This window comes from Crinia signifera, chromosome 4 (assembly GCF_055691185.1).
Source record: "Crinia signifera chromosome 4, ASM5569118v1, whole genome shotgun sequence".
In the NCBI taxonomy this organism is placed as follows: domain Eukaryota; kingdom Metazoa; phylum Chordata; class Amphibia; order Anura; family Myobatrachidae; genus Crinia; species Crinia signifera.
Window position 1 is genome coordinate 220392068 of NC_139220.1, and position 24760 is coordinate 220416827.

The 24760-nt window shown below is 45.5% G+C and overlaps 1 protein-coding gene across 2 annotated transcripts in view; it reads right to left on the reverse strand.

Moving 5' to 3' along the window:
- LOC146072536 (uncharacterized) overlaps positions 1-24760 on the reverse strand; it is a 57689-nt gene that overhangs the window by 25023 nt on the left and 7906 nt on the right. Inside the window, exon 2 of one of the 2 annotated variants that reach the window (XM_083179762.1) lies at positions 13188-13362. In XM_083179762.1, the coding sequence (XP_083035888.1) occupies positions 13188-13332 (145 nt within the window). In that variant the 5' untranslated portion in view covers positions 13333-13362. Of the gene's footprint in view, positions 1-13187; positions 13410-24760 lie in introns of both variants that reach the window. The other variant, XM_083179761.1, reaches the window with a different exon arrangement.

The window sequence follows — 24760 nt, forward strand, 5'->3', positions numbered from 1 at the left end:
TAGATGCTCTTACCAAAATCTTCAATGAGCTCTTGGACGCAAATCCAAAGGATCTGATACAATTTGACCAGGCCCATAGAGCTTTGTGCCCTATGGGATTGCCCTCAGAACGCCCTAGAGACATTATATGCCGCCTACATTACTTTACCGTTAAAGAAAAGATATTGCAACGTGCGCGACAGACCATGGACATTCAATTCAATGGCACACCGATACAGGTTTTTCAGGACCTTTCGTGGCATACCCTACAACAAAGGCGTATGTACGTCCCCTAACTAAAGAACTGCGTAAAAAAGGGATCAAGTTCCGTTGGGGATTTCCCCTCCGCATCCAGGTCTCTCACGAAGGTGTATCTCTGGGCATCCACAGCTTAGAAGATGTTCCAGCTTTCTGTGCCTCCCTGAATCTACCTCCATTGTCCCTACCAGATTGGCTCTCTCCCTTTGATTCATCACCCACATCGGCTATGCCACTATTACGTCTGGAAGGCTGGCAGAGGATTCGATCGACTGGGCGCAGGGGACGAAGACCTCCTTCGGGAGAAAATACTACAACATCCTGAACTAGGACTAAATACGAACTGGTCCTCTTTTGTTGCTGGGCTCTCCCTGATCGGACTCTTGTGGTAATGTAGATGTCTGTGATGTTTTTACTACTTATCTCTCAGTGGTATCGACAACGTAGCCACTGCTTTCTAGGCAAGGAACTAATAGATAGCAGATTGAATCATAGTTGTATAAGGTTGCCTATTATAGGATAAGCTGTTTCGGAGTCCGCCTAGGCCTGGGAGATTTACCCTTAAGTCCACACCCTTTAGCCGCCCTGGGCTCTTGATTGCTACTTTTGTTTTGCTTATAACTTCATATCACCATTTACTTAAAAGTTGGTCCCCGTGTAACACGGGCTACCTGTTTCTTACACTTGGACAGGGATACCAACCGCTGCGTTGGCTCCCTAATCAGCTGGGAATACGACCTGGTGTCCCGGTTTGCCTTAACCCCATACACCCCCCGTTCTGCTGTCGATTTGTTGACCATGGTGCCGGCTGGTAACCCATGGCTTCTTGAGCAGACTTTCCATTTGGTACTCTCATTAGATGTTAGATTAAGATATATACTTGCTTTCTTCATGTTGTTTTTTCTGTTACCTTCTCCAATTTTCATCCTTTCATTTTCTTTTCCTTTCTTCCTTTTTTCCCCATCTTACTTGGGGGAGGGCCTGTGGGTCTTCTTTGAAAATATGATCTATGTGAAAATTACTCTCAAATGGCTGTCCTGAAATTGTTTTCAAATAATGTCAAGGGTCTTAATATACCCGAAAAATGCTCCCGCTTATTGCATACCCTACATGTTGACAGGGTAGATGTCGCTTTCCTACAGGAAACACATTTCAAGCAAGGGGCTGCCCCACGCCTATCCTCCAAATATTTCCCAACAGGATATTTCAACAATTGCTCGAGTGCCAAGGCCAGAGGGGTTGCCATCCTTTTTTCTAACCAATTACAACTTACTAATATTCAGGAAACCCCCATAGGTGATGGTAGAGGCCTTCTTGTGAAAGCAAAGATTGCTTCCCAACAATACACCTTTATTAATTTATACTTACCCAACCAGGGCCAAACTCGATTCCTCCGCACAACATTAGAAACTCTAGAGCCACTTATTGAGTACTGGTAGTGGGCGGGGACTTTAACTGGGCCATAGAACCTGTTTTGGATACTTCGCAGGGGCCCCCCACTCCTCTCTGAGGGAGGCGAGGAGATTCCGATCAATTCTACATGACTTTCAGTTAATAGACACGTGGAGATTGCTACATCCAAAGGAGAGGGACTACACGTTTTATTCCTCTCCCCACAATACATATTCACGTATAGATTACTTTTGTGTCAACCATTCCCATCTAGAGCTTCTGAAAGAGCCTTCTATTGGACAAATTGTGGGTTCCGATCACGCCCCCATCACCCTGACACTACATATACAGCAGCCCTCACCTCGAGTTTGGCATTGGAGGCTAAATAATCAATTGCTGACAGACTCTTACTGCAAGTCCCAGCTTATGAAATCTATAGATGAGTATATCTCATTAAATATGTCCCCTGAAGTCTGCCCCCTAACAGTGTGGGAAGCACACAAATGTGTGATTAGAGGTCAATGTATACAGCTAGGGTCTTTTCTTAAAAAACAAAAACTAGAATGTAGAGACGCTTTGCTCTCTAAGATAAGACTCTTAGAAATGACACATAAAAATAATGGAGACCCTGACACACTGGTTCATTTGCAGACTGCTAGATCCGAGCTCAACACCCTGCTAGATGATGGAGTGAAGAGAGCATATCGGCAATGCAGACACACGCATTATAGATGGGGAGTTAAGCCGGGTAAAACACTAGCCAGAGCCCTAAGAGCACAGAGATCTGCGACCTATATTGAAAAAATGAAGAACCCCGCAGGAGTCCTCTGTTCAACCAACACAGATATGGCTGAGATTTTTTCCAGTTACTACTCCGAGCTTTATAATCTTACCCAGATGAACCCAGACTCAACGCATGCAGAACACAGTTTAGCGATCAACCAATTTCTAGAATCAATAGATTATCCGACTCTCCCCGAGGCAGTGGCATCAGCTTTGGAAGCTCCCTTTACAGAATCTGAATTACTGGCTGCCATAAAATCCTCCCCAAATGGGAAGAGCCCAGGGCCTGACGGATTCCCAATCTCATACTATAAAACATTCCAAGACTGCCTAGTCCCCATGTTTATACAAGCATTCAATGCAGTATCAGCTGCTAAGCAGTTTTCAAACCAGTCACTGGAAGCACATATTACTGTCATTCCCAAAGAGGGGAAAGACCCATGCCTACCGGCTAGCTATAGGCCCATTTCCCTTCTCAATGTCGATGTTAAGCTTTATGCTAAGCTGATTGCAGAAAGGCTTAAACCGCTACTCCCAACCCTGATCCATTCTGACCAGGTGGGCTTTGTCTCGGGAAGGGAGGCAAGGGACAATACGATAAAGATAATTGATCTGATCTCTCATGCAACTTCCACTGACACCCCACTGGTCCTCCTTTCGACAGATGCTGAAAAAGCATTTGACAGGATCGACTGGGATTTTATGGAAGGTGTCTTGAAATGGTTGGGACTGGGAGAGGGTTTCCTGAACAAAATATTAGCATTATATAAAGCCCCTTCAGCGAAGGTAAGAGTGAATGGAGTTTTATCAAATACAATCCACATAAAAAACGGAACTCGTCAAGGCTGCCCCCTCTCGCCACTTATATTTGTCCTTTGTATGGAAGCTCTAGCAAGAGCGATTAGGGCCAATCCAAATATTTCCGGTGTGCGGGTGGGAGACCAGGAATATCGTCTGGCACTCTTTGCGGATGATCTCCTGGCGGTCATCACAAATCCAGGGATTTCCCTCCCGAATCTCATGCCTGAATTTGATCGTTTCTACAAATTATCCAACTTCAAGATTAATTATTCTAAATCCACTGCCCTGAATGTCACTGCCTCGGAGGAGATGATTTCTGCCCTTTCTGCATCCTTTCCTTTTAAATGGCACCCGACCCATCTGCAGTACCTAGGGGTACAGATTCCAAACAAACTAGACAAACTATTCTCCTTGAATTACAGCCCTATATTAAACAAGATACGTGGGGAGCTGGTGAAATGGCGAGGACTGAAACTTACCTGGCTAGGCCGCATAAATGTTATCAAAATGAACACCCTTCCTAAGACTCCTATATTTATTTCAGACACTACCGATATCCCTCCCCGCACACTTTCTCTCAACAACACATAACGTAGTTCGGGATTTCGTTTGGGGAGGAAGGAAGCCGAGATTCAAACACCAGATTCTATTTAGAAACAAGACACAAGGAGGTAGGCAACTCCCCTTGATCTCGGCCTACTATCAGGCATCTCTGCTTAGCAGGGTGATGGAATGGTCACGAGAATCTTCAAATAAACAATGGGTGTCTATTGAATCTAAATCCACTGGGTTACAACTCAAATATATACCTTGGTGCTCAACTGTGGGATACTATTCCCACCCGTTAGTTGGCCCAATGTTAAAACTATGGGGGAAGCTAAGAGTGAAACTAAAACTCACCTCGCTATTATCCCCAATGACGCCCATTGTTTATAATCCCAAATTTCCCCCGGGCAGCTCGGGACAACCTGTTTCCTGGAAACTAGCAGGAATCAACAGAATGCACCATTTGATCTCCACAGGGGCGTACACACCATTTGAGACACTGGCAGCGAATAAGGGGTTAGATAAGTCGGATCACTGGTTTTATCTTCAGGTTCGACACTTTGCCACTTCAATGGGAGGTCTTCGGGCACTGGGGAGAGCACGCACACCCTTTGAGAGATTATGCTCCCAACAACAACCACCCACACATGTAATATCCACTATATATCAGCTGCTGTTGTCCGTTCTTAATTATGCCGCCGGAGCCATCATACCAGGGAGCCTGGGAGAAAGACTTCGTCTCCAAACAGATCAAAGTTAATTGGGACAAGATATATCAAACCTCTAGTGTCTGTTGGGCCAGTCTGGAAGTGGTTGAGACTCAATATAAGTTACTAACTAGATGGTACCGCTGCCCAAATACTTTACATACATTTTATAAGGGTGTGTCCCCGCTATGTTGGAGATGTGGACGGGAACAGGGAACCTTACTCCATATATGGTGGGATTGCCATTTGGGGGGGAAATTTACTAAAGGAAATTTGTAAAAAATAGGTGTATTTGTATCCAGAAATACACTTATTTGTGACATATACTATGCCGAAAATACGGCAATTCGTAGTCGTATTGATAGCACATCAATACGACTACGAATTGCAGTATTTTCGGGATAGTAAATGTCAAAAATAAGTGTATTTCTGGATACAAATACACCTATTTTTTTACAAATTTCCTTTTGTAAATTTCCCCCTTGATAGTACCTTTTTGGGATAGCATAAAGAAATTGGCTATTGAGATCCTGGGCCACCCTGTCCCAACGGGTCCTGACTTTTGGCGATTATCGCATTCAAGCATGCCCATATTTAAATACAAAAAGTCCTTACTGAGACACATAAATAACGCGGCTAGGGCAGTACTTCCGGTCCACTGGTGCTCACCGAAGCCCCCCCCCCCCCCTCGTTGTTGGAGTCGTGCCGTCGCATGGACTTCTACATGTCAATGGATGACATTTACTATTTTACACCTGAGAAATTTCCCACATACACACACGTCTGGAATGCCTGGTCTGTTTTTAAAAATACCTCCTCCTATAAAAGTCTAATTCCTTAGAACCTACAAAAGCATCGCCACACCAGGGAAGTCCTGGACAAGATTGGACCCTAAGACATTCCATACGAGGGCTAGAAACAACTGATAGCTGGACAGAACCTCGATCCACGCTTCTACGAGCATACCCCCCTCCCCTCTCTGGCCCTTATTCTGAATCGGACGGTACGGCCCGCGTGCGGCCGTACCGCCGATGTTTTTAGTCTGCACATGCGCAGAGGTCAATCTGCGCATGTGCAGCCCCATTCGCCGCAGACGTATTTCGTCCGCCGCAAAGGGGGCGTATAGGGGCGTGAGGGGCTTCATACCCTCATTTCCCTATGTATACGCCCCGCGTTTCATGGGCGTTCCCATGCAAACGCGGGGCGTATGCATGCTAATCAGGGTATGACGCCACTGATGGGGGCGGAAAGCTGACGTCGCCGGATGTTAGCTCTTAGCCCCCATACAAGCTATCACACGGACGATTGTCCGTGTGGTCTCAGCTTGCGGGAGCTGCTGTGGCGTGCGGCCCTGCCTTCGATGGTCGACGACCATCGAATGCAGGGGGCAGCTCCCACCATGGTGGAGGCGTACGCCCCACCATTTTTATGCGGATCGCCAGCCGTCCGTGTACGGACGGCCGTGGCGATCCGTCTCGTGGGCGGGGATTGGTTTGTGCGGCCGGAGCACCGTGTGCGGCTCCGGCCGCACCAACCAGAATAAGGGCCTCTGTCCTCTCTGTCCTTTCTGTCTCCTTTCTCGTTATATACTTAACTACCTTCCTGCAAAAATGTTTAAATGCTTACATATTTTGATGTTGCGAAAATATGGATGATATTGTCTATACTACTACAGTTAATGTCTGTCTTGTGAAGATTGCCATCTGTATGTTTCGTGGCCATGTTATGTCTTCTAAAGGTTTTCCTAATATTTGATGTTCAATATTTCTGTTATTGATTGATGGAAAATTTGTATTCTCATAAAAAAAAATTTTAAAATAAAGAATTTATAAAAAAAAAAAAGTTGAGAACATAAGGCCTCCTGTATAAGTATAAGTAAACTGCTTCAGAACATCTTGACAAATGTTCAGTACATTAAAATGTGTGCACTCAACATGCTCCAGGCAAGGTGGCTCACACCACTTCGCTTGCCACAGGTTAATATTCCCAATATAAGTCAACATGTATAGTAAAACTGCTAGCCCAGGGGTTACCATGTTCTGAACTTCAGCACCAGGGGTGAAATTTAATAGGGTGCTTTTTTCTTTTTATTTATTTTTTTGCAAAAACTGCTGTTTTCGGCCATTTTCCGAAAATCACATATTTTATAGGGTGCGATTTTCGGAAAAAAAATTTTGAAGGTGCGATTTTTAGTAAAACTAAAAACCGCATCCAGATGTTTTCCCATTAAAAAGTATACAAATCGTCTATTTAATGGGATGCGATTTTTAGTAAAGGTTACTAAAAATCGCAAAACAAATAGACCAGGTTCTGACTGGCAAATTTGTCAGAAATATGCACAGATAATGCAAACAAAAAAGTGGAAAAAAACGGTGTGGGGGGGTCCCCCCTCCTGAGCATAACCAGCCCCGAGCTCAAAGAGCCGGTCCTGGTTTCATAAAATTACAGGAACAAACAAGTTGGGGTTCCCTGGATTTTATCAAACGAGCACCAGGCCCAAGGGCCGATCCTGGTTCCCAAAATACGGGGGACAAAATGAGTAGGGGTCCCCCGTATTTCAAGAACCAGCACCGGGCCCAACCAGCCAGCAGGGTAATGCCACAGCCGGGGGAAGACTTTTTATACAAGTGCCCCCGGCCAAAGCATTGTCCCCCTGACCAGTCAGCAGGGGTCCTGGGGAAGTGGGGACCCCCCCAAAGAAGGGGTCCCCCCTCCAGAACTTACCTGCCCATGCTGAAGCCCGGGGCTATCCTCGATGCCCCTGGGTGGTGGGCATCGAGCTGATTATTGGTGTAAAAAGAAAGAACTATTGTATACTGCTGTGGAACTATGAGTCCCAGCAAGCCTGCACCACATGCAGGGACTTGGAGAACCACAAGTCCCAGCATGTGGGCAATAAAGGGCCCGCTGGGACTAGTAGTGCCCCAGCAGTACAAATAGTTAAATAAAAACACATACATACTGACAGTAAAACTTTATTACATACGGAGCCCATACATCCCTATGTTGATAGAAGATCGGTCCCCTTGTCCTGTAGAATCCAAAATGGGGAACCTGTGAAAGCAAAATATACTCACAACGCTGATCTTCAGGGCTTCTCCGTACCCTACGCAATGCAGTACGGTGTCTGGGGGCGGGTTTGTTTACATCCGGAGCTCCGCTCCCAGACCGGGACTTCATGCTTTTCCCGGACCATGATTGGCTGGTGGGGCTTAGTCCCGGGCTGGGGGCGGAGCTCCGGATGTAAACAAACCCGCCCCCAGACACCGGAGAGCATTGCAGAGGGTCCGGAGAAGCCCCGAAGATCAGCGTTGTGAGTATATTTTGCTTTCACAGGTTCCCCACTTTGGATTCTACTGGACAAGGGGACCGATCTTCTATCAACATAGGTATGTATGGATGTATGGGTTCCGTATGTAATAAAGTTTTACTGTCAGGTGGGATTAAATGTCTTGCCTGTCGATCGGCGAAAAGGCAGCGTGACTGCGAGAAACGGCCGTGGGCTCGACAATCCACAGCCGTTCTCTGCAAAACGGGACCGACAGCTTTTAAAGTCAGGCCCCTTCTGCCGAGATGCCTCTTCAATGCTATAGGGAAAGACAGAATTGAATAGGCACCCACCACTATTTCCCCCGTCGGAAATAGCGGCAGGGGATTGAATATGCCCCTAAGTCGCAGAACACAGTTTGAACTGACTTTAATTACTGTCAGAGATGGCCAAAAATAGGGTGGGTACTGATGTCATGTTCCCAGGGGAATGCCTTCCATTTTTAGGGGGAGGCCCATATGCTGGACATTCCACTGCACCAGCCCCCTGTCCATCCCATTTGGCGTGAAAGGCACGGCGAGTGTGAAACTCACCAAAGCCGTCCGCTCGCAGGGTTTGCATATGTGCATAAACACACACATGTGCAAACCCCAAAAATCAAGGAAAGGGTCGAATTGAAGGGTCTGAATGGGCCCCGTAGATTTATGAATAAAAAGAAAAAGATAACAAGTTATCTGTGAGAGGTGCTTTAGAGATTGAGATGCTTCGCCCAAGCAGCAGCAAATTATGGTGGGTGTCAATCCCCTAGTAATAGGTCACAAGTAAAAGATAGGGTATGCTGCACTTTTTTTCTTAAATTTAAAAATATATATAATTTAAAAAGCAACAAAATATAAATTACATGAACTAAAAAGAATGCATTTCATAAATGAATGACATAATAAAAGGTTCATTAAATTGTGCAATATAGTCACATCCGTCACTTAGGTTTGGGTAAAGTCCCGTTTTTTGGAGCCAGTCTGTCTGAGATGATACAGTATTGGGGAAAGGGTCTCAATGTAAGCTGTTGGCAAGATGGCTTTCCTTTGGTGAGACTGCAGTAGGCTGTTTGTTGGCAGCAGGCTGAATATGCCTGTCTCCCATGATGCCAATTTAAAATTTTCAGGTTGCTCCTGGAGTATTTCTTACCTGCAGTGGTACCACAATAGCAGGACTAGTGATGGGGAGGGTGAGGATAAAAAGTAGCTGCTTGCACCACTGTTCGCTGTCACCTGTACAGCTTTTTCAAGGTGTATGTCATGTTCCAAGGTTGGGGTTTAACTACCCATAGTAATTGCACAGCATTTTGCACATGACCCCCTGTGTACCTCAAATGCCCCCAGTGTCTCACCAATATGCCCCTCCATTGCTACACATCACCACAATATGCTGCAATATATCGCTACACTACATTACAAGATATGCCGCATACCTTGCTACACTACATCTCAAATACGCTGCATACTGTACATCACTGCACCACATCCCAAAATACGCTGCATACATCACTGCACTACATCCCCAAATACGCTGCATACATCTCTGCACTACTAAAGAATTGCCCCCTCCTTAGTTATGGGCCTGCTTTGCCTGGCTGGCTACTGTACTCTAATGCAGGGGCAAATCCAGACAAAATGACGGGGCACTGGTGTGGTCAGGTAGAGGAGTATGGATGAAGCCACAATGTTATTGCAAGGGTTGTAGAGCAGGAGAGAGGAGGAATAGTGAGAGACAGGAAAGAGGAGGAATAGTGAGAGATAGGAGGTATAGTGGGAGATAGAAGAGGAGGAATAGTGGGAAACAGGAGAGAGGAGGAATAGTGGGAGACAGGAGAGAAGAGGAATAGTGAGAGACAGGAGAGAGGAGGAATAGTGGGAGATAGGAGAGAAGAGGAATAGTGGGAGACAGGAGAGAGGAGGAATAGTGAGAGATAGGAGGTATAGTGGGAGATAGAAGAGGAGGAATAGTGGGAAACAGGAGAGAGGAGGAATAGTGGGAGATAGGAGAGAAGAGGAATAGTGAGAGATATGAGGTATAGTGGGAGATAGAACAGGAGGAATAGTGGGAAACATGAGAGAACAGGAATAGTGGGAAACAGGAGAGAGGAGGAATAGTGGGAGACAGGAGAGAAGAGGAATAATGGGAAACAGGAGAGAGGAGGAATAGTGGAGGAATAATGGTGATAGATGTGCTCAGCATAACAGTGAAGTGCCGAGCACATCTACCACCATTAGCTCTCTCTGCTTACAACAATCTGGCTCTGGCTGCTCCTGACGGAGCCCTGTTCTGAGAGTTGACCTGGCACCTGACTGCTGTCACTGATCTCTGGGGCTAGCTGGAATCCCCGGATCCCGCGGCAATGAAAGGGCCCACAGTGGTGGACATTATTAAGAATCCCAGGATGGGATTCTTGAATAAAGTCCAGGGGTGTGGGCCCTTTCGTTGCCGCGGGCTTCGATGCAATACACCAGCTGCACCGCCGGTAGTTCCGCCCCTGCTCCAGTCTATAATTACACTGCATATATATTCTAATGTTACCATATTTATTCCATGCAGTATATTGCAAAAGGTTAAACAGTTGCTACAGTATATTGTTATATAGCTTATATTATGGAAATAAGTGCATATATGTTCAACTCTTCTTTATATGTACTAATTCTAATAATTGGCTAGATATATGGCCAGTTATATAAACATATTATTAACAGTATAGTAGACATGCGGCTAAGACAGAGAGGGAGTGCAGAGAGAGGAAGCAGAGAGAGAGCGCAGAGAGGGGGAATGCAGAGACAGAGGGATCGCAGCATAGGTGCCGATTCTGTGGGTGCTTAAGGGCCTGAGCACCCACGGAAATTGATGAGCACCCTCTGGCCCGAATCCCGCTGCTGGGCCGCAATATTAACTTGCTAATTTGCGGCTGCAGCACCCACATTGCTGGACCCGCCACCTGGGAAACAGTATGCCAGGATGAGTGTATTCTGTCCGCGGAGTACCTGCACTGTGGGGGCATTTATGAACCTGCACTGTGGGGGCATTTATGTACCTGTACTGTGGTGGCATTTATGTATGTGGAACTCTGTTGCTGTAATTTGAATATTGGAGATAACTGTGCTCCGTAATATAAATTGGTATTATTTTGTGGCCACACCCCTTCCCCATGAAGCCACTCTATATTTTTGGCTTGAGCACCCACCAGCAAAAACATAAATCAGGACCTTTGGATCGCAGTGAAAGAGGGAGGGAGCACAGAGAGAGGGAGAGCGCAGAGAGAGGGGGGAGAGCACTGATAGAGTGAGGGTGGAGGGAGAAAGAGAGAGCGCTCCTCCTCCCACGATTCACAGACCTCTGTCCCTCCCTCCCTCCTGCGATTTGCAGCTCCCCCATAACTCCCCCTCCCATGATTCATGACCCCCATCCCCTTGATCCCCCTCTCCGGCAGACCCAGCCCCCTGCGACCCATAAGGGGGAGTGATGCCTTGCTGCTCCCAGCAGGTGCCGCACAGGCCTGGTGGGAAATCCATCCCTGGATATTAATACAAGGACACATGGGGGTAAAAAGATGGGAGTTCTATTGAAGATGGGATGTTACCCATAGTAACCAATCATATTCTACCTGTTATCTTCTAGAAGGTCCTAAATAAATAAGAAGTAGAATCTGATTGGTTGCTACCGGCAATTTCCCATCTGCAGTAGAATTCCCATCTTTGTAAATTTACCCCATGTTTCTGGAAAGCGGCAATGCGGAAGAATGTAGGGTGACATTCTATGGGATGAGATCTGTTTTTTTTTGCGTTAATTAGACCACAAAATGGCGATATCGCATTTTTCCGTGAAATCGCCAATTTAATGGGATGCGCTAAGGGAGTGAAATCGCATATTATGTGCGTTAAGGTATGCGGACTAAAAGTGCGAGATTAATTTGCATTTTTATCGCATCCAGATGTTTTCGTACAGAACAGTATACAACTCGCTTATTTAATGCAATGCGCATTTGCAAATCGCACTTTTTAGGTGTCTAATTAACGCACTTATTTCAGACCAGGTTCTCTTTGGCGAAGTAGCCAGAACCCTGCACAAATCGCAATGTTCTGTGCAGGGTTCTGGTGTTAAAAATAAAAAAAACGGTTAAAATAAAAAAAAAACGAGCGCGGGGTCCCCCGCCAGAGCATAACCAGCCCCGGGCTCACTGAGCCTGTGCTGGTGACATAAAATCAGGGTCCCCGACAAATAGGGGTCCCCTTGATTTAATGAAACCAGCACCAGGCTCAAGGTCCGGCGCTGGTTCCCAAAATACGGGGGACAAAATGACTAGGGGTCCCCCGTATTTTAAGAACCAGCACCGGACCCAATCAGCCAGCAGGGTAATGCCACAGCCGGGGGAAACTTATTATATAAGCTCCCGCGGCCAAAGCATTAACCCCCTGGCTGGTCAGCATGGGCAGGGGTCCTGGGGAAGTGGGGACCCCCCCTCCAGGACTTACCAGCCCATGCTGATAGTCCGGGGCTGTACCCGATGCCCCTGGGCGGTGGGCATCGGGCTGATGGATTGTGTAAAAAAAAGAATAAAAACTATTGTTTTCTACTGGCGAACTATGAGTCCCAGAAAGCCTACCCCGCATGCTGGGACTTGGAGAACCCCAAGTCCCAGCATGCGGGGCATTAAAGGGCCCGCTGGCACTTGTAGTTCTACAGTACAAAAAATAGTTAAAGAAAACACACTGACACACTGAAAAATAAAACTTTAATACACACATAACACACACACACTGATACTTACCTACCTTGAGCCCGTAGGTCGGTCCCTGGATCCTGGGTCCGGGCTCCGGGGCTCCAGGGCATAAGAGTCCGGTTCCGGGGCCTTGGTCCTGGTTCCGGGGCTGGTCCTGGGGTTCCGGGGCTACTGGGCTGAAGAATCCGGGTCCAGGATCCGAGGTAGTCCCCAGGGGTACCTAAGGAAGGAAATCCTACTCACCTGGTCCCCGGCGACGTCCTCGGCATCCTCTCCGGCAGAAGCGCTGCTCCCATCTGGTACCCGGCTCGCAGGACTTTCACAGGCGCAGAGATGTTTCTTCCTCGACGTCTGTATTCAGAATGATTTCTGGCCAATCAGGAGCCGAGAAAGTCTAAAGACAGCGCACCACTTCGCCGCAAATCGCACCTCTTCGCACTTTTCAGCCTCCAAAACGCATCACATTAAATATGCGAATTATTACTGAAAAGTGCGATTTGAGAAAGTGCGATTTGCGGCGATGTGGTGCGCTAAAAAAACATGCGCATTTATCACAAAGCATAGAATGTCACCCATAGTGTGTCTTTGATTATTCTGTAGGAAGTTTGGTGACTTGCATTTTCATTAGACTTAAGTGCACACGGGTTGGCAGTTTTATAAATTTTTATATACAAATGTTACCTACCTTTAATTGATGGGACAATAAATATGTTACGTTTACAATAAGTTACTTTTTGTGGTTCACAAGCAAATATTCCACCACCAGATGGAACCTGATATTCTTTCCCATGTACATCAGTCTTGTAATAATATAAACCATAGTATTTCATTCCATAGGTGTACCAAGTGTATTTCTCTTCCTGTGGAAAACGGCAGGTAATTATTCCTTCGTCAAATAAAATCGTTACTGCAAAATAACAAAAGTATTTAATGGGTTAATATTAACAGGCAAATATATCATATTCGTATGGCAGTACAGATATTAACAAGTACTGGGTCAGTTTGTGCTAACTATAAAGGGGTGTACACGCGCTTTGATATGATAGGTTTTCGATTCGATTTTGCATAATCGAATTGAAATCGAACAATTTTTAAGATGCTTTCGATCCGCATTCGATTCGATTTGTTTTCTCTATATCAAAAATAAAAACAGACTGTACAGGCAAGGAATTATCTAATTCGATCCAGTAAATCAAATGTGTACATTGTGCCTTGAATGTAAATCGAAATCAATATCGAATGCAAAAGTGAAGATCAAATGTGAAATCGAATGGAAAGCAAAAGGCCAAATCGAAAGGGGGTGGAATTAGAAAAAATTGAAAACAAATTGAATCAAAATTAAATCGATGCGTGTGTACACACCTTTATTGTGACACTAGGATACCTTATATACATTGGTGCCAAGTGGGGTGATGGTATACTAATTACCTGGGCTGAGGTCAGCTGGAGGGGCCAGTGAGATCCCCATTACCCCATTTGGTCACGCCTCAAATGATTAGGCAACGCCCCCTGAATAGTACCTGGGCCCAGCCAGGCTCTCTACTGCACTGCTTATATATGTATGCAACAGGGGGCACTGAGGTTATAGATGAGGTTATAGATAAATACATCTGTCCACCTGGTAACCAACGCGTTTATCAAAGAGACTCTTTGATAAACGCGTTAGTGACCAGGAGGGGGGACCCGATATATTACTACTAATTACGATTGCTAAAGCACTCATCCAAATACCTTATTACATGACCTTGACAGAAAGGAGGGAGAGGACACAAACACCTGCAGCCGCTGAGGAAACTGATTCTAATTGTCGGCTGAGTGTTTATACAGGCAGCATAAAGGTGAAACTCAGCCACTCCACCAGTCTGCTGCACTCTCTCCACGGCAACCGGTTATCAGCAGCGGCATCGCAGGACTCCCAGTCCTCCACTGAGTGATCATCTCCCATACTTGCCATAGGTGACAGGCTGATACCTTCAGCAATCATTGTCTGGCCTATTTGTGGATTACAATTATAACAGCCATATGTACATATATATATGTATAGGAACTTGAGGAGACTTGCGTCTCCATTGTCGGGTTCAGCAAGGTGTCGAGGGACGCAAGGAGTTCCCCCACTGACCCAGCCACGGAGAAGCCGCCGGGAACGGAGTCGCATCCGACGCTGTTGGACACTGCCGGAGGTCTCGTGACTCTGTACTAACAACTCAAACGGCGTGTTTTCCTGTGAAGCTGTTGTGCCAGTGGGAGATTTATCTTAAAACCATGTGGTATTTTTAGTCCTCAGCGCTGGAATTCTTTGATACGGATGTGGAATACACGGTCCGGAGGATGTTTTAATCCTGGGTATTTTAAGAGGCCACAGTCTAGTGGGACTTAAGGAACAGATACAGATTTATTGTTTGTAACAATGAATGAATTTGTCTGATAGTAGAATGAGCACAGACAACTTACAATAGCAAAACAGTTTAACAATACATTAGGCTACGTTAGACAAAAAGCTTACACGGGGTTAACCAACATCATAGTTACTCTGCATGCCTCAGGTAAATAACTAACTCTCTCCTCCAAACCACTCTATGTCTCACTTATTTTTACTAATCAGGTATGCTATACTTAACACTATCTGAACCAATGTGACCGGTACCCAACTAATGCTTTGGCCTGCATACAGGAATCAATGTACAATTTCCCAGGATAGTGTACCTAAAGGACAACCCGGCCTTCCTATGGATAAATAGCCTGGGTGGTGTAGTGGCCCGGCCTTCCTACGGATAAATAGCCTGGGTGGTGTAGTGGCCCGGCCTTCCTACGGATAAATAGCCTGGGTGGTGTAGTGGCCCGGCCTTTCTACGGATAAATAGCCTGGGTGGTGTAGTGGTCCGGCCTTCCTACGGATAAATAGCCTGGGTGGTGTAGTGGCCCGGCCTTCCTACGGATAAATAGCCTGGGTGGTGTAGTGGCCCGGCCTTCCTACGGATAAATAGCCTGGGTGGTGTAGTGGCCCGGCCTTCCTACGGATAAATAGCCTGGGTGGTGTAGTGGCCCGGCCTTCCTACGGATAATAGCCTGGCCTGCGTGATGGAGTCTGTCAGGGACTAAATGACAGTATCGCTGTATTAAAGTTAGACAGGAGGGTCCCCTCTATATAAGGGTACTACTCCTGGGCTGGTCCCATATGTAAGATGGGGGAGCGAATGCCCCTCTATAGCTTGCCCTGTAGCTGTGGGACTTCACTAGATCTCACTGGCTTCAGGGGTTACATATCTACCCATTAGTGGCCACCATGACCAGATTCCCTGTTTTGCTCTGGGGAAGACTCCTCTCCAAGGGGGGGGGAGGGTACTCCAGCCGGAGTACCTTAATAGTGCTGCGCCTCTGCAATTGCTGCTGTACTGGTGCGGCTGTTAGGTGCTTCCTCCCAGCTGTGTTCGAAGAAAGGGAGAGGTGACTCACCGCGCTCCCCGCCACCGTCTCTCTCAGCCCACTCCGGCCACCGCTGCTGTCTCCGGCACCGCTGTCTTGGTGCCCGGTGCTGTGTCATTCGTCTATCCTCCCGCCGTCTGCGACACACACTTCTGCAGACCCTTCTTCTAGCCCTCCCTCTGCGGTGGGGTCCATGTTTCGCCTTTTGGGTAGTGGGACCCGCTGCAGGGTGCCACACGGATGCCATACCAGTGGCAAACGCAGGATTTTCAGAAGGGGGTTTCCAGAGAGGGACAGAGCAAAGCACGGAGATGGACACTTAGGTGACCCAGTATATGCCGAGTCAGTTAAAGTATTATAAATAGACCAAATGTAGATTAATAATTATATATATATAAATAAATAAAACAGCAGTGTAGACCCCTGGGCATAGCAATGTATTGGGGCCCCTACCGATCCTCCAGCGGTAGGGGTAGGGGGTGCTATGAGCGGAAGCTTTGATGTCCCGCGGGTGGTAGGGGGTATTATATCAACTGCTCAGCATGTAGGGCCTGGATCAGTAATTTCCACTAAATACCCCTTTACTGCACAGATGGTGGGAGAAGGGGGCATTGGGCTGAATGAAGGGACCCTGATGCATAACTTCCAGGGTGGTAGAGGATGTTTAATACGCAGAGGAGAGGTGTATAGTGGAGTGAGCTTATTATTCAGAATTTTCTGGTGGAAGGACAGCTTGCTTGACTACAGATATCTCCAGTTCCTGGATCTAGATTTCTTAGTTTTTAATCGAATTAAAAACTAGAGAATCCCACCTACCAAATGGTACTGGGGACTAGGGGATCAGAGTTCAGGAGGCAGAGCAATCTGCCAACGAGTATATAAAACTACATACCAGGTGTGTGGAGCTGGAGCAGTAACCAGCTGATTGAAGGCTGATATCTCTGGTTCTGGGAACAGTAGAGACAAGCTGCTAGTGTCCCTCAAAGGGGGAGAGTCCCAGCTTTTGTAATATACCCTCAGAAAAACTCTAAGTCAAACAGAACCTGAAACATCTGACTGGGAAGAGCAATTAACAGGCTTGGACGGGGACCACTCCTTTGAAGTCAGATACCTCCGGTTCCCCAGGGCCGATTTTTTATATTCTTGTACCCATGGAAAGAGGGGACCCTAAGCTTTCAGACTAGGGCCCTTAGATTCCTGGGGGGGTTTCTGGGTACTCAGAAACCCCCCCTGCGTGCGCTACTGCATACCCATACATTTTATGAAGTGTAGTACTTTGTTTTAAAAAAAATAAAACGGTACTACACCATAGGCGCCCCCTTTGCTCCTTTTGTTCCAGATTATCCAGATCTTCTTGACTCTGGGATCGGGCATTGGGTAGCTGCTGTCCAAGAAGGCTTACACGGACTAGTGTGTTATACCTGAGTTAGACTAACTCAGTGGAACCTTGATAAAGGGTTGATTTGCTGCAGGTGTCAGCGCACCACTCCTGATATATTGTTTGTATATATATATATATATATATATATATATATATTCAGGATACGATCCGGCACTCACTAGGTATATGCAGTGAACGGCTCCGGTGCCTTCTTTGGAAGCAATGATTCCCATGTAGGTAGGGGAATGAAGCGGCACTCACAAGTCTTGTTGAAAAAGTAGAAAATTCTTTATTTATCCGACATGTTTCGGGGGGTAACCCTCCCGTCGTCAGGGATATACATACAATGAACAACCAAGTGGATTTATGCAAAACGTCAGGTACATCATGACCAATCAGGTGAATAAGATATTTAATTAGACACTCCCATCACACCTGTGGCCTTGGCTCCACACGGAGACCATGACCAGTCAGGATAGTGGCCTGGGGTGACGTCAGTAATCACATGTGTTTAAAAAATAAAATAACCAAACATGCTTCAAAAAAAATAATAAACAATTAGTGAAATGAATCAATATATTCGTGCACAATGTGATATACAAAAATTTAAAGGTTTATAAGGAAGGAAAAAAAAGGGGGAAAGGTCAATAAAAATATATGCAAACCATCACAACAATACTACAATGTTATTTAATATATAGGAATGAACTGCCGGTATAGGATAACTAATTAGCGCACTGTCAACCCTATGCAGCTGAAATCAAAGGGCAGACAATAGTCCTACGAAACTATATATAACAAATATACAATATGTCAAACTAAGGTATAGTTGAAACTTTAATGTAGTCTTTAGACCCAATCACAGAAAGCAATGTAACCCCAGCTGCTCGTTTAAGCCGCGGGGCGACATAGCTTCCAATTTCATGATCCATCTGCTTTCTAATCTTAATAACATTTGGCTTTGATTGCCACCCCGTCTGGGTTCGGGTATGTGGTCAATGATCTTGGTGCGAAGACTAGCTACTGAATGACCTGCCGACAAAAAATGTCGAGGTACAGGTTGGTCGCTAGTTCCAGTAGTTAGGGCTGATCGTATCGCCAACCTGTGATTGGCCATCCGTTCCCTAAAAGTAGTTTCAGTTTTCCCTACATATATTAATCCGCATGGACAATATATGAGGTACACAATGAATTTAGATAAACAATTTAACACGTATTTAATGGGGTATTTCTTACCACTATAGGGGTGCAGGAAAGAATTTCCCGTAAGCATTGAACTACAGGTTGTGCATCCAACACACCTGTAGCAACCTGCTGTTTTGGACAAAAAATGAGCCGGGGGTTTAGGTCTTAAAAAATCAGTAATATCGGTTTTAACCACATAATCCCGCAAATTCCTACCCCGTGAATACGCTGGCATTAAACGTGTATTGTGTAGAGCCGGCAAGTCACAATCAGAATTTACCACAGGCCACATGTTTTTAACGTATTTAGTGATGGTACTACTGCTCTCTGTGAATTTATTAATCCAAGGGATGATTTTATCATGTTGCACATTAGTGTTAGCCCCCTTAAGACAGTCATCTCTGCTAATCGCCAGGACTTTAGCTTTAATAGCTAGTAAATCTGTCAGGTGGTAACCCCTGGCAACAAACCGATCTACCATTGCGTCGAGGGTTTTTTCAGTATCAGCTGGATCGCTCACAATCCTCCTAACACGGAGCATTTGTGAGAAAGGTAATCCCCGGCGCAATGGTAACGGGTGACAACTGTCATGCATAAGTATGGAATTACGATCTGTCTCTTTAACATGTAAACCAGTGGATATTTTACCCTGACAGAGTTTGATTTGAACGTCCAAGTAGCTTAGAGAGGAATGGCTAGTGATACAGGTGAATTTTACAGGGTGGTTGTCGGCATTATGCATATTGAGGACTCCCAAGAGCATCTCTTCCTCACCCGACCATAAAAACAAGAGGTCGTCGATATAACGTACATACATGGATAAAAATCCACTCTGATGTAGGGGTGCGAAGAGGTCTTTCTCGAGGGCCCACATAAATGCATTGGCGTACGATGGGGCCACTGAGGACCCCATCGCACACCCGAGGAGATGTAGGTAATATACCCCATTGAAAAAAAAGTAATTTTTTGTTAATACCAGATTTAATAACGTCATAAACAATGACACGTCAGGGCCATTGTAGAGGGGGTTGTCGGTGATGAGCAGCTCAACAGCCTGCATCCCTTTATCATGTGGGATGCAGGTGTAGAGACTTATTACATCAGCTGTACACAACATTAACCCTCCATCCGCCACAGGTATATTTTTTAACCGTTTCAGTAAATCATTTGTATCTTGCAGGTAAGCTGGTGTAGCCTGCACACATGGATTAAGGAGGCAATCAAGGTACACAGAGATTGGCTGATATAAAGAGCCCCTGGCAGATATAATTGGTCTGCCAGGGGGATCAACCAATCTCTTGTGTACCTTGGGCAAAGTATAAAACAAAGGTACCCTTGGATAGGGAACAATTAGGGCCTTAAGGATAGGTTCTGGTAACCTGCCATCATGGAAAGCTTTTTGTAACAAAGTATCCAATTCAAGTTTAAATACATTAGTGGGATCGCTGTCCAGCCTGGCGTATACCTCAGAGTCATCCAACTGACGCTGGCACTCTGCTGCATAAGCCAGGGTGGTCTGGACCACAATTGCACCCCCCTTATCTGCCATACGTATTATAATATCACTGCGTTCACTTAGTGCTTTAAGAGCCTTGCGCTCACTCATAGATAAATTGCTATGTTTTTTATTAGTCGACACACAGATGTTGGGAGCTCCCAGTAGAATGCGTGAAAAAGCTTTAATAGAATGAGAATTAGTGGGGGGATCAAAAGTGGATTTTTGGGCCAATTTACGCAAGGGCACAGGTACGGTGTTACTACAAAGTCCCACATTTTTCAAGCGGCCAAAATAATCTTTTAAGCGCAAAGATCTTGTAAAGCGAAAACAGTCAATTTGCCATTGTATGGAATCATGAAAGTTAGTGGGTATAAAAGTCAAACCTTTGGACAGGACTGTAGTCTCCAGTGCCGTCAGGGGCGAATCCGTGAGATTAATGACCAGGTCTTCTATTTGGGCTTTCTTGCGCTGGACCGACCTCTCCCTTTCGTTTTGTTGTCCCCTCCTTGTGCGGCGAGTATACCTTTCATTGTCACCAGCCGTCGAGGACGCCCACCTAAAGGGGCAGCAGCGTCGTTGGAATAGGCCTGTGAAGAGTCGACATCGCTCATGGAGGTACTTGAATCATTAGGTTTTTGTCGCTGCACCCTTGAGAATTGTGGATTCAACCACGCATAAACAGAGCTGGTATCATAGTCATGTTGCACTTTACCTGCTTTGTCTTGCTTAAACTTTTAAGATTTTTTAAGACCTAAACCCCCGGCTCATTTTTTGTCCAAAACAGCAGGTTGCTACAGGTGTGTTGGATGCACAACCTGTAGTTCAATGCTTACGGGAAATTCTTTCCTGCACCCCTATAGTGGTAAGAAATACCCCATTAAATACGTGTTAAATTGTTTATCTAAATTCATTGTGTACCTCATATATTGTCCATGCGGATTAATATATGTAGGGAAAACTGAAACTACTTTTAGGGAACGGATGGCCAATCACAGGTTGGCGATACGATCAGCCCTAACTACTGGAACTAGCGACCAACCTGTACCTCGACATTTTTTGTCGGCAGGTCATTCAGTAGCTAGTCTTCGCACCAAGATCATTGACTACATACCCGAACCCAGACGGGGTGGCAATCGAAGCCAAATGTTATTAAGATTAGAAAGCAGATGGATCATGAAATTGGAAGCTATGTCGCCCCGCGGCTTAAACGAGCAGCTGGGGTTACATTGCTTTCTGTGATTGGGTCTAAAGACTACATTAAAGTTTCAACTATACCTTAGTTTGACATATTGTATATTTGTTATATATAGTTTCGTAGGACTATTGTCTGCCCTTTGATTTCAGCTGCATAGGGTTGACAGTGCGCTAATTAGTTATCCTATACCGGCAGTTCATTCCTATATATTAAATAACATTGTAGTATTGTTGTGATGGTTTGCATATATTTTTATTGACCTTTCCCCCTTTTTTTTCCTTCCTTATAAACCTTTAAATTTTTGTATATCACATTGTGCACGAATATATTGATTCATTTCACTAATTGTTTATTATTTTTTTTGAAGCATGTTTGGTTATTTTATTTTTTAAACACATGTGATTACTGACGTCACCCCAGGCCACTATCCTGACTGGTCATGGTCTCCGTGTGGAGCCAAGGCCACAGGTGTGATGGGAGTGTCTAATTAAATATCTTATTCACCTGATTGGTCATGATGTACCTGACGTTTTGCATAAATCCACTTGGTTGTTCATTGTATGTATATCCCTGACGACGGGAGGGTTACCCCCCGAAACATGTCGGATAAATAAAGAAATTTCTACTTTTTCAACAAGACTTGTGAGTGCCGCTTCATTCCCCTACCTACATGGGAATCATTGCTTCCAAAGAAGGCACCGGAGCCGTTCACTGCATATACCTAGTGAGTGCCGGATCGTATCCTTAATATAGAGGACTCCAGTGCTGTGTACTGAAGCCCAATCAAGGCACCTCCAAAATCCACTTCACCTGACTTGGCGTCAACACGGGACATCACCTTCATATATGCAAATTACCTGCACCGCTACTACACACGAGATTTGAGGCTGAAACCGTCATGGCCACTGGCACCGACGTCGAATCCCCGTTTGCTAACTTGGACTCGGGAGACCATTTTAGCTACTCTGATGTGGAGGTTGACAGGATCCTGTTTACAAGGTCTCTGAGAGGTGAAACCACCGCACCTGACTGCAATGAGTTATACAATGAATGGTTTCGGTTGAGAAAACGGGAAACTGATTTTCTATATCATGGTATTACGCTTTCCGATTACCATCGACAGAAACAGATCCCAAGAGGATTCCGAGTGAGGAATATCCCGACCATCGGCCGCCATAGCCCAGCGTTTTGCAAGAAATGGCTCGGGATATTAAACAAGTGTTCAATGGACCTTATATTACTTGTGGTGGAAGAATCCTCCAAAGAACTAGCCCTAACCCAAGCTCAACTTGTCAAATTTGACACTGACAAAAAGCCACTACTCCTAGCCGAAAAAGATACCAACTGGCTAGAAAAGATCAACACAGCTGTCGACCGTTATACCAAAGACCTCATCAAGTTTAAGCAAGACAAAGCACGTAAAGTGCAACATGACTATGATACCAGCTCTGTTTATGCGTGGTTGAATCCACAATTCTCAAGGGTGCAGCGACCCCAGTCTCAAAGAAATCGACAGGGTCGCCCCCCCCGACAAAAACCTAATGATTCAAGTACCTCCATGAGCGATGTCGACTCTTCACAGGCCTATTCCAACGACGCTGCTGCCCCTTTAGGTGGGCGTCCTCGACGGCTGGTGACAATGAAAGGTATACTCGCCGCACAAGGAGGGGACAACAAAACGAAAGGGAGAGGTCGGTCCAGCGCAAGAAAGCCCAAATAGAAGACCTGGTCATTAATCTCACGGATTCGCCCCTGACGGCACTGGAGACTACAGTCCTGTCCAAAGGTTTGACTTTTATACCCACTAACTTTCATGATTCCATACAATGGCAAATTGACTGTTTTCGCTTTACAAGATCTTTGCGCTTAAAAGATTATTTTGGCCGCTTGAAAAATGTGGGACTTTGTAGTAACACCGTACCTGTGCCCTTGCGTAAATTGGCCCAAAAATCCACTTTTGATCCCCCCACTAATTCTCATTCTATTAAAGCTTTTTCACGCATTCTACTGGGAGCTCCCAACATCTGTGTGTCGACTAATAAAAAACATAGCAATTTATCTATGAGTGAGCGCAAGGCTCTTAAAGCACTAAGTGAACGCAGTGATATTATAATACGTATGGCAGATAAGGGGGGTGCAATTGTGGTCCAGACCACCCTGGCTTATGCAGCAGAGTGCCAGCGTCAGTTGGATGACTCTGAGGTATACGCCAGGCTGGACAGCGATCCCACTAATGTATTTAAACTTGAATTGGATACTTTGTTACAAAAAGCTTTCCATGATGGCAGGTTACCAGAACCTATCCTTAAGGCCCTAATTGTTCCCTATCCAAGGGTACCTTTGTTTTATACTTTGCCCAAGGTACACAAGAGATTGGTTGATCCCCCTGGCAGACCAATTATATCTGCCAGGGGCTCTTTATATCAGCCAATCTCTGTGTACCTTGATTGCCTCCTTAATCCATGTGTGCAGGCTACACCAGCTTACCTGCAAGATACAAATGATTTACTGAAACGGTTAAAAAATATACCTGTGGCGGATGGAGGGTTAATGTTGTGTACAGCTGATGTAATAAGTCTCTACACCTGCATCCCACATGATAAAGGGATGCAGGCTGTTGAGCTGCTCATCACCGACAACCCCCTCTACAATGGCCCTGACGTGTCATTGTTTATGACGTTATTAAATCTGGTATTAACAAAAAATTACTTTTTTTTCAATGGGGTATATTACCTACAACTCCTCGGGTGTGCGATGGGGTCCTCAGTGGCCCCATCGTACGCCAATGCATTTATGTGGGCCCTCGAGAAAGACCTCTTCGCACCCCTACATCAGAGTGGATTTTTATCCATGTATGTACGTTATATCGACGACCTCTTGTTTTTATGGTCGGGTGAGGAAGAGATGCTCTTGGGAGTCCTCAATATGCATAATGCCGACAACCACCCTGTAAAATTCACCTGTATCACTAGCCATTCCTCTCTAAGCTACTTGGACGTTCAAATCAAACTCTGTCAGGGTAAAATATCCACTGGTTTACATGTTAAAGAGACAGATCGTAATTCCATACTTATGCATGACAGTTGTCACCCGTTACCATTGCGCCGGGGATTACCTTTCTCACAAATGCTCCGTGTTAGGAGGATTGTGAGCGATCCAGCTGATACTGAAAAAACCCTCGACGCAATGGTAGATCGGTTTGTTGCCAGGGGTTACCACCTGACAGATTTACTAGCTATTAAAGCTAAAGTCCTGGCGATTAGCAGAGATGACTGTCTTAAGGGGGCTAACACTAATGTGCAACATGATAAAATCATCCCTTGGATTAATAAATTCACAGAGAGCAGTAGTACCATCACTAAATACGTTAAAAACATGTGGCCTGTGGTAAATTCTGATTGTGACTTGCCGGCTCTACACAATACATGTTTAATGCCAGCGTATTCACGGGGTAGGAATTTGCGGGATTATGTGGTTAAAACCGATATTACTGATTTTTTAAGACCTAAACCCCCGGCTCATTTTTTGTCCAAAACAGCAGGTTGCTACAGGTGTGTTGGATGCACAACCTGTAGT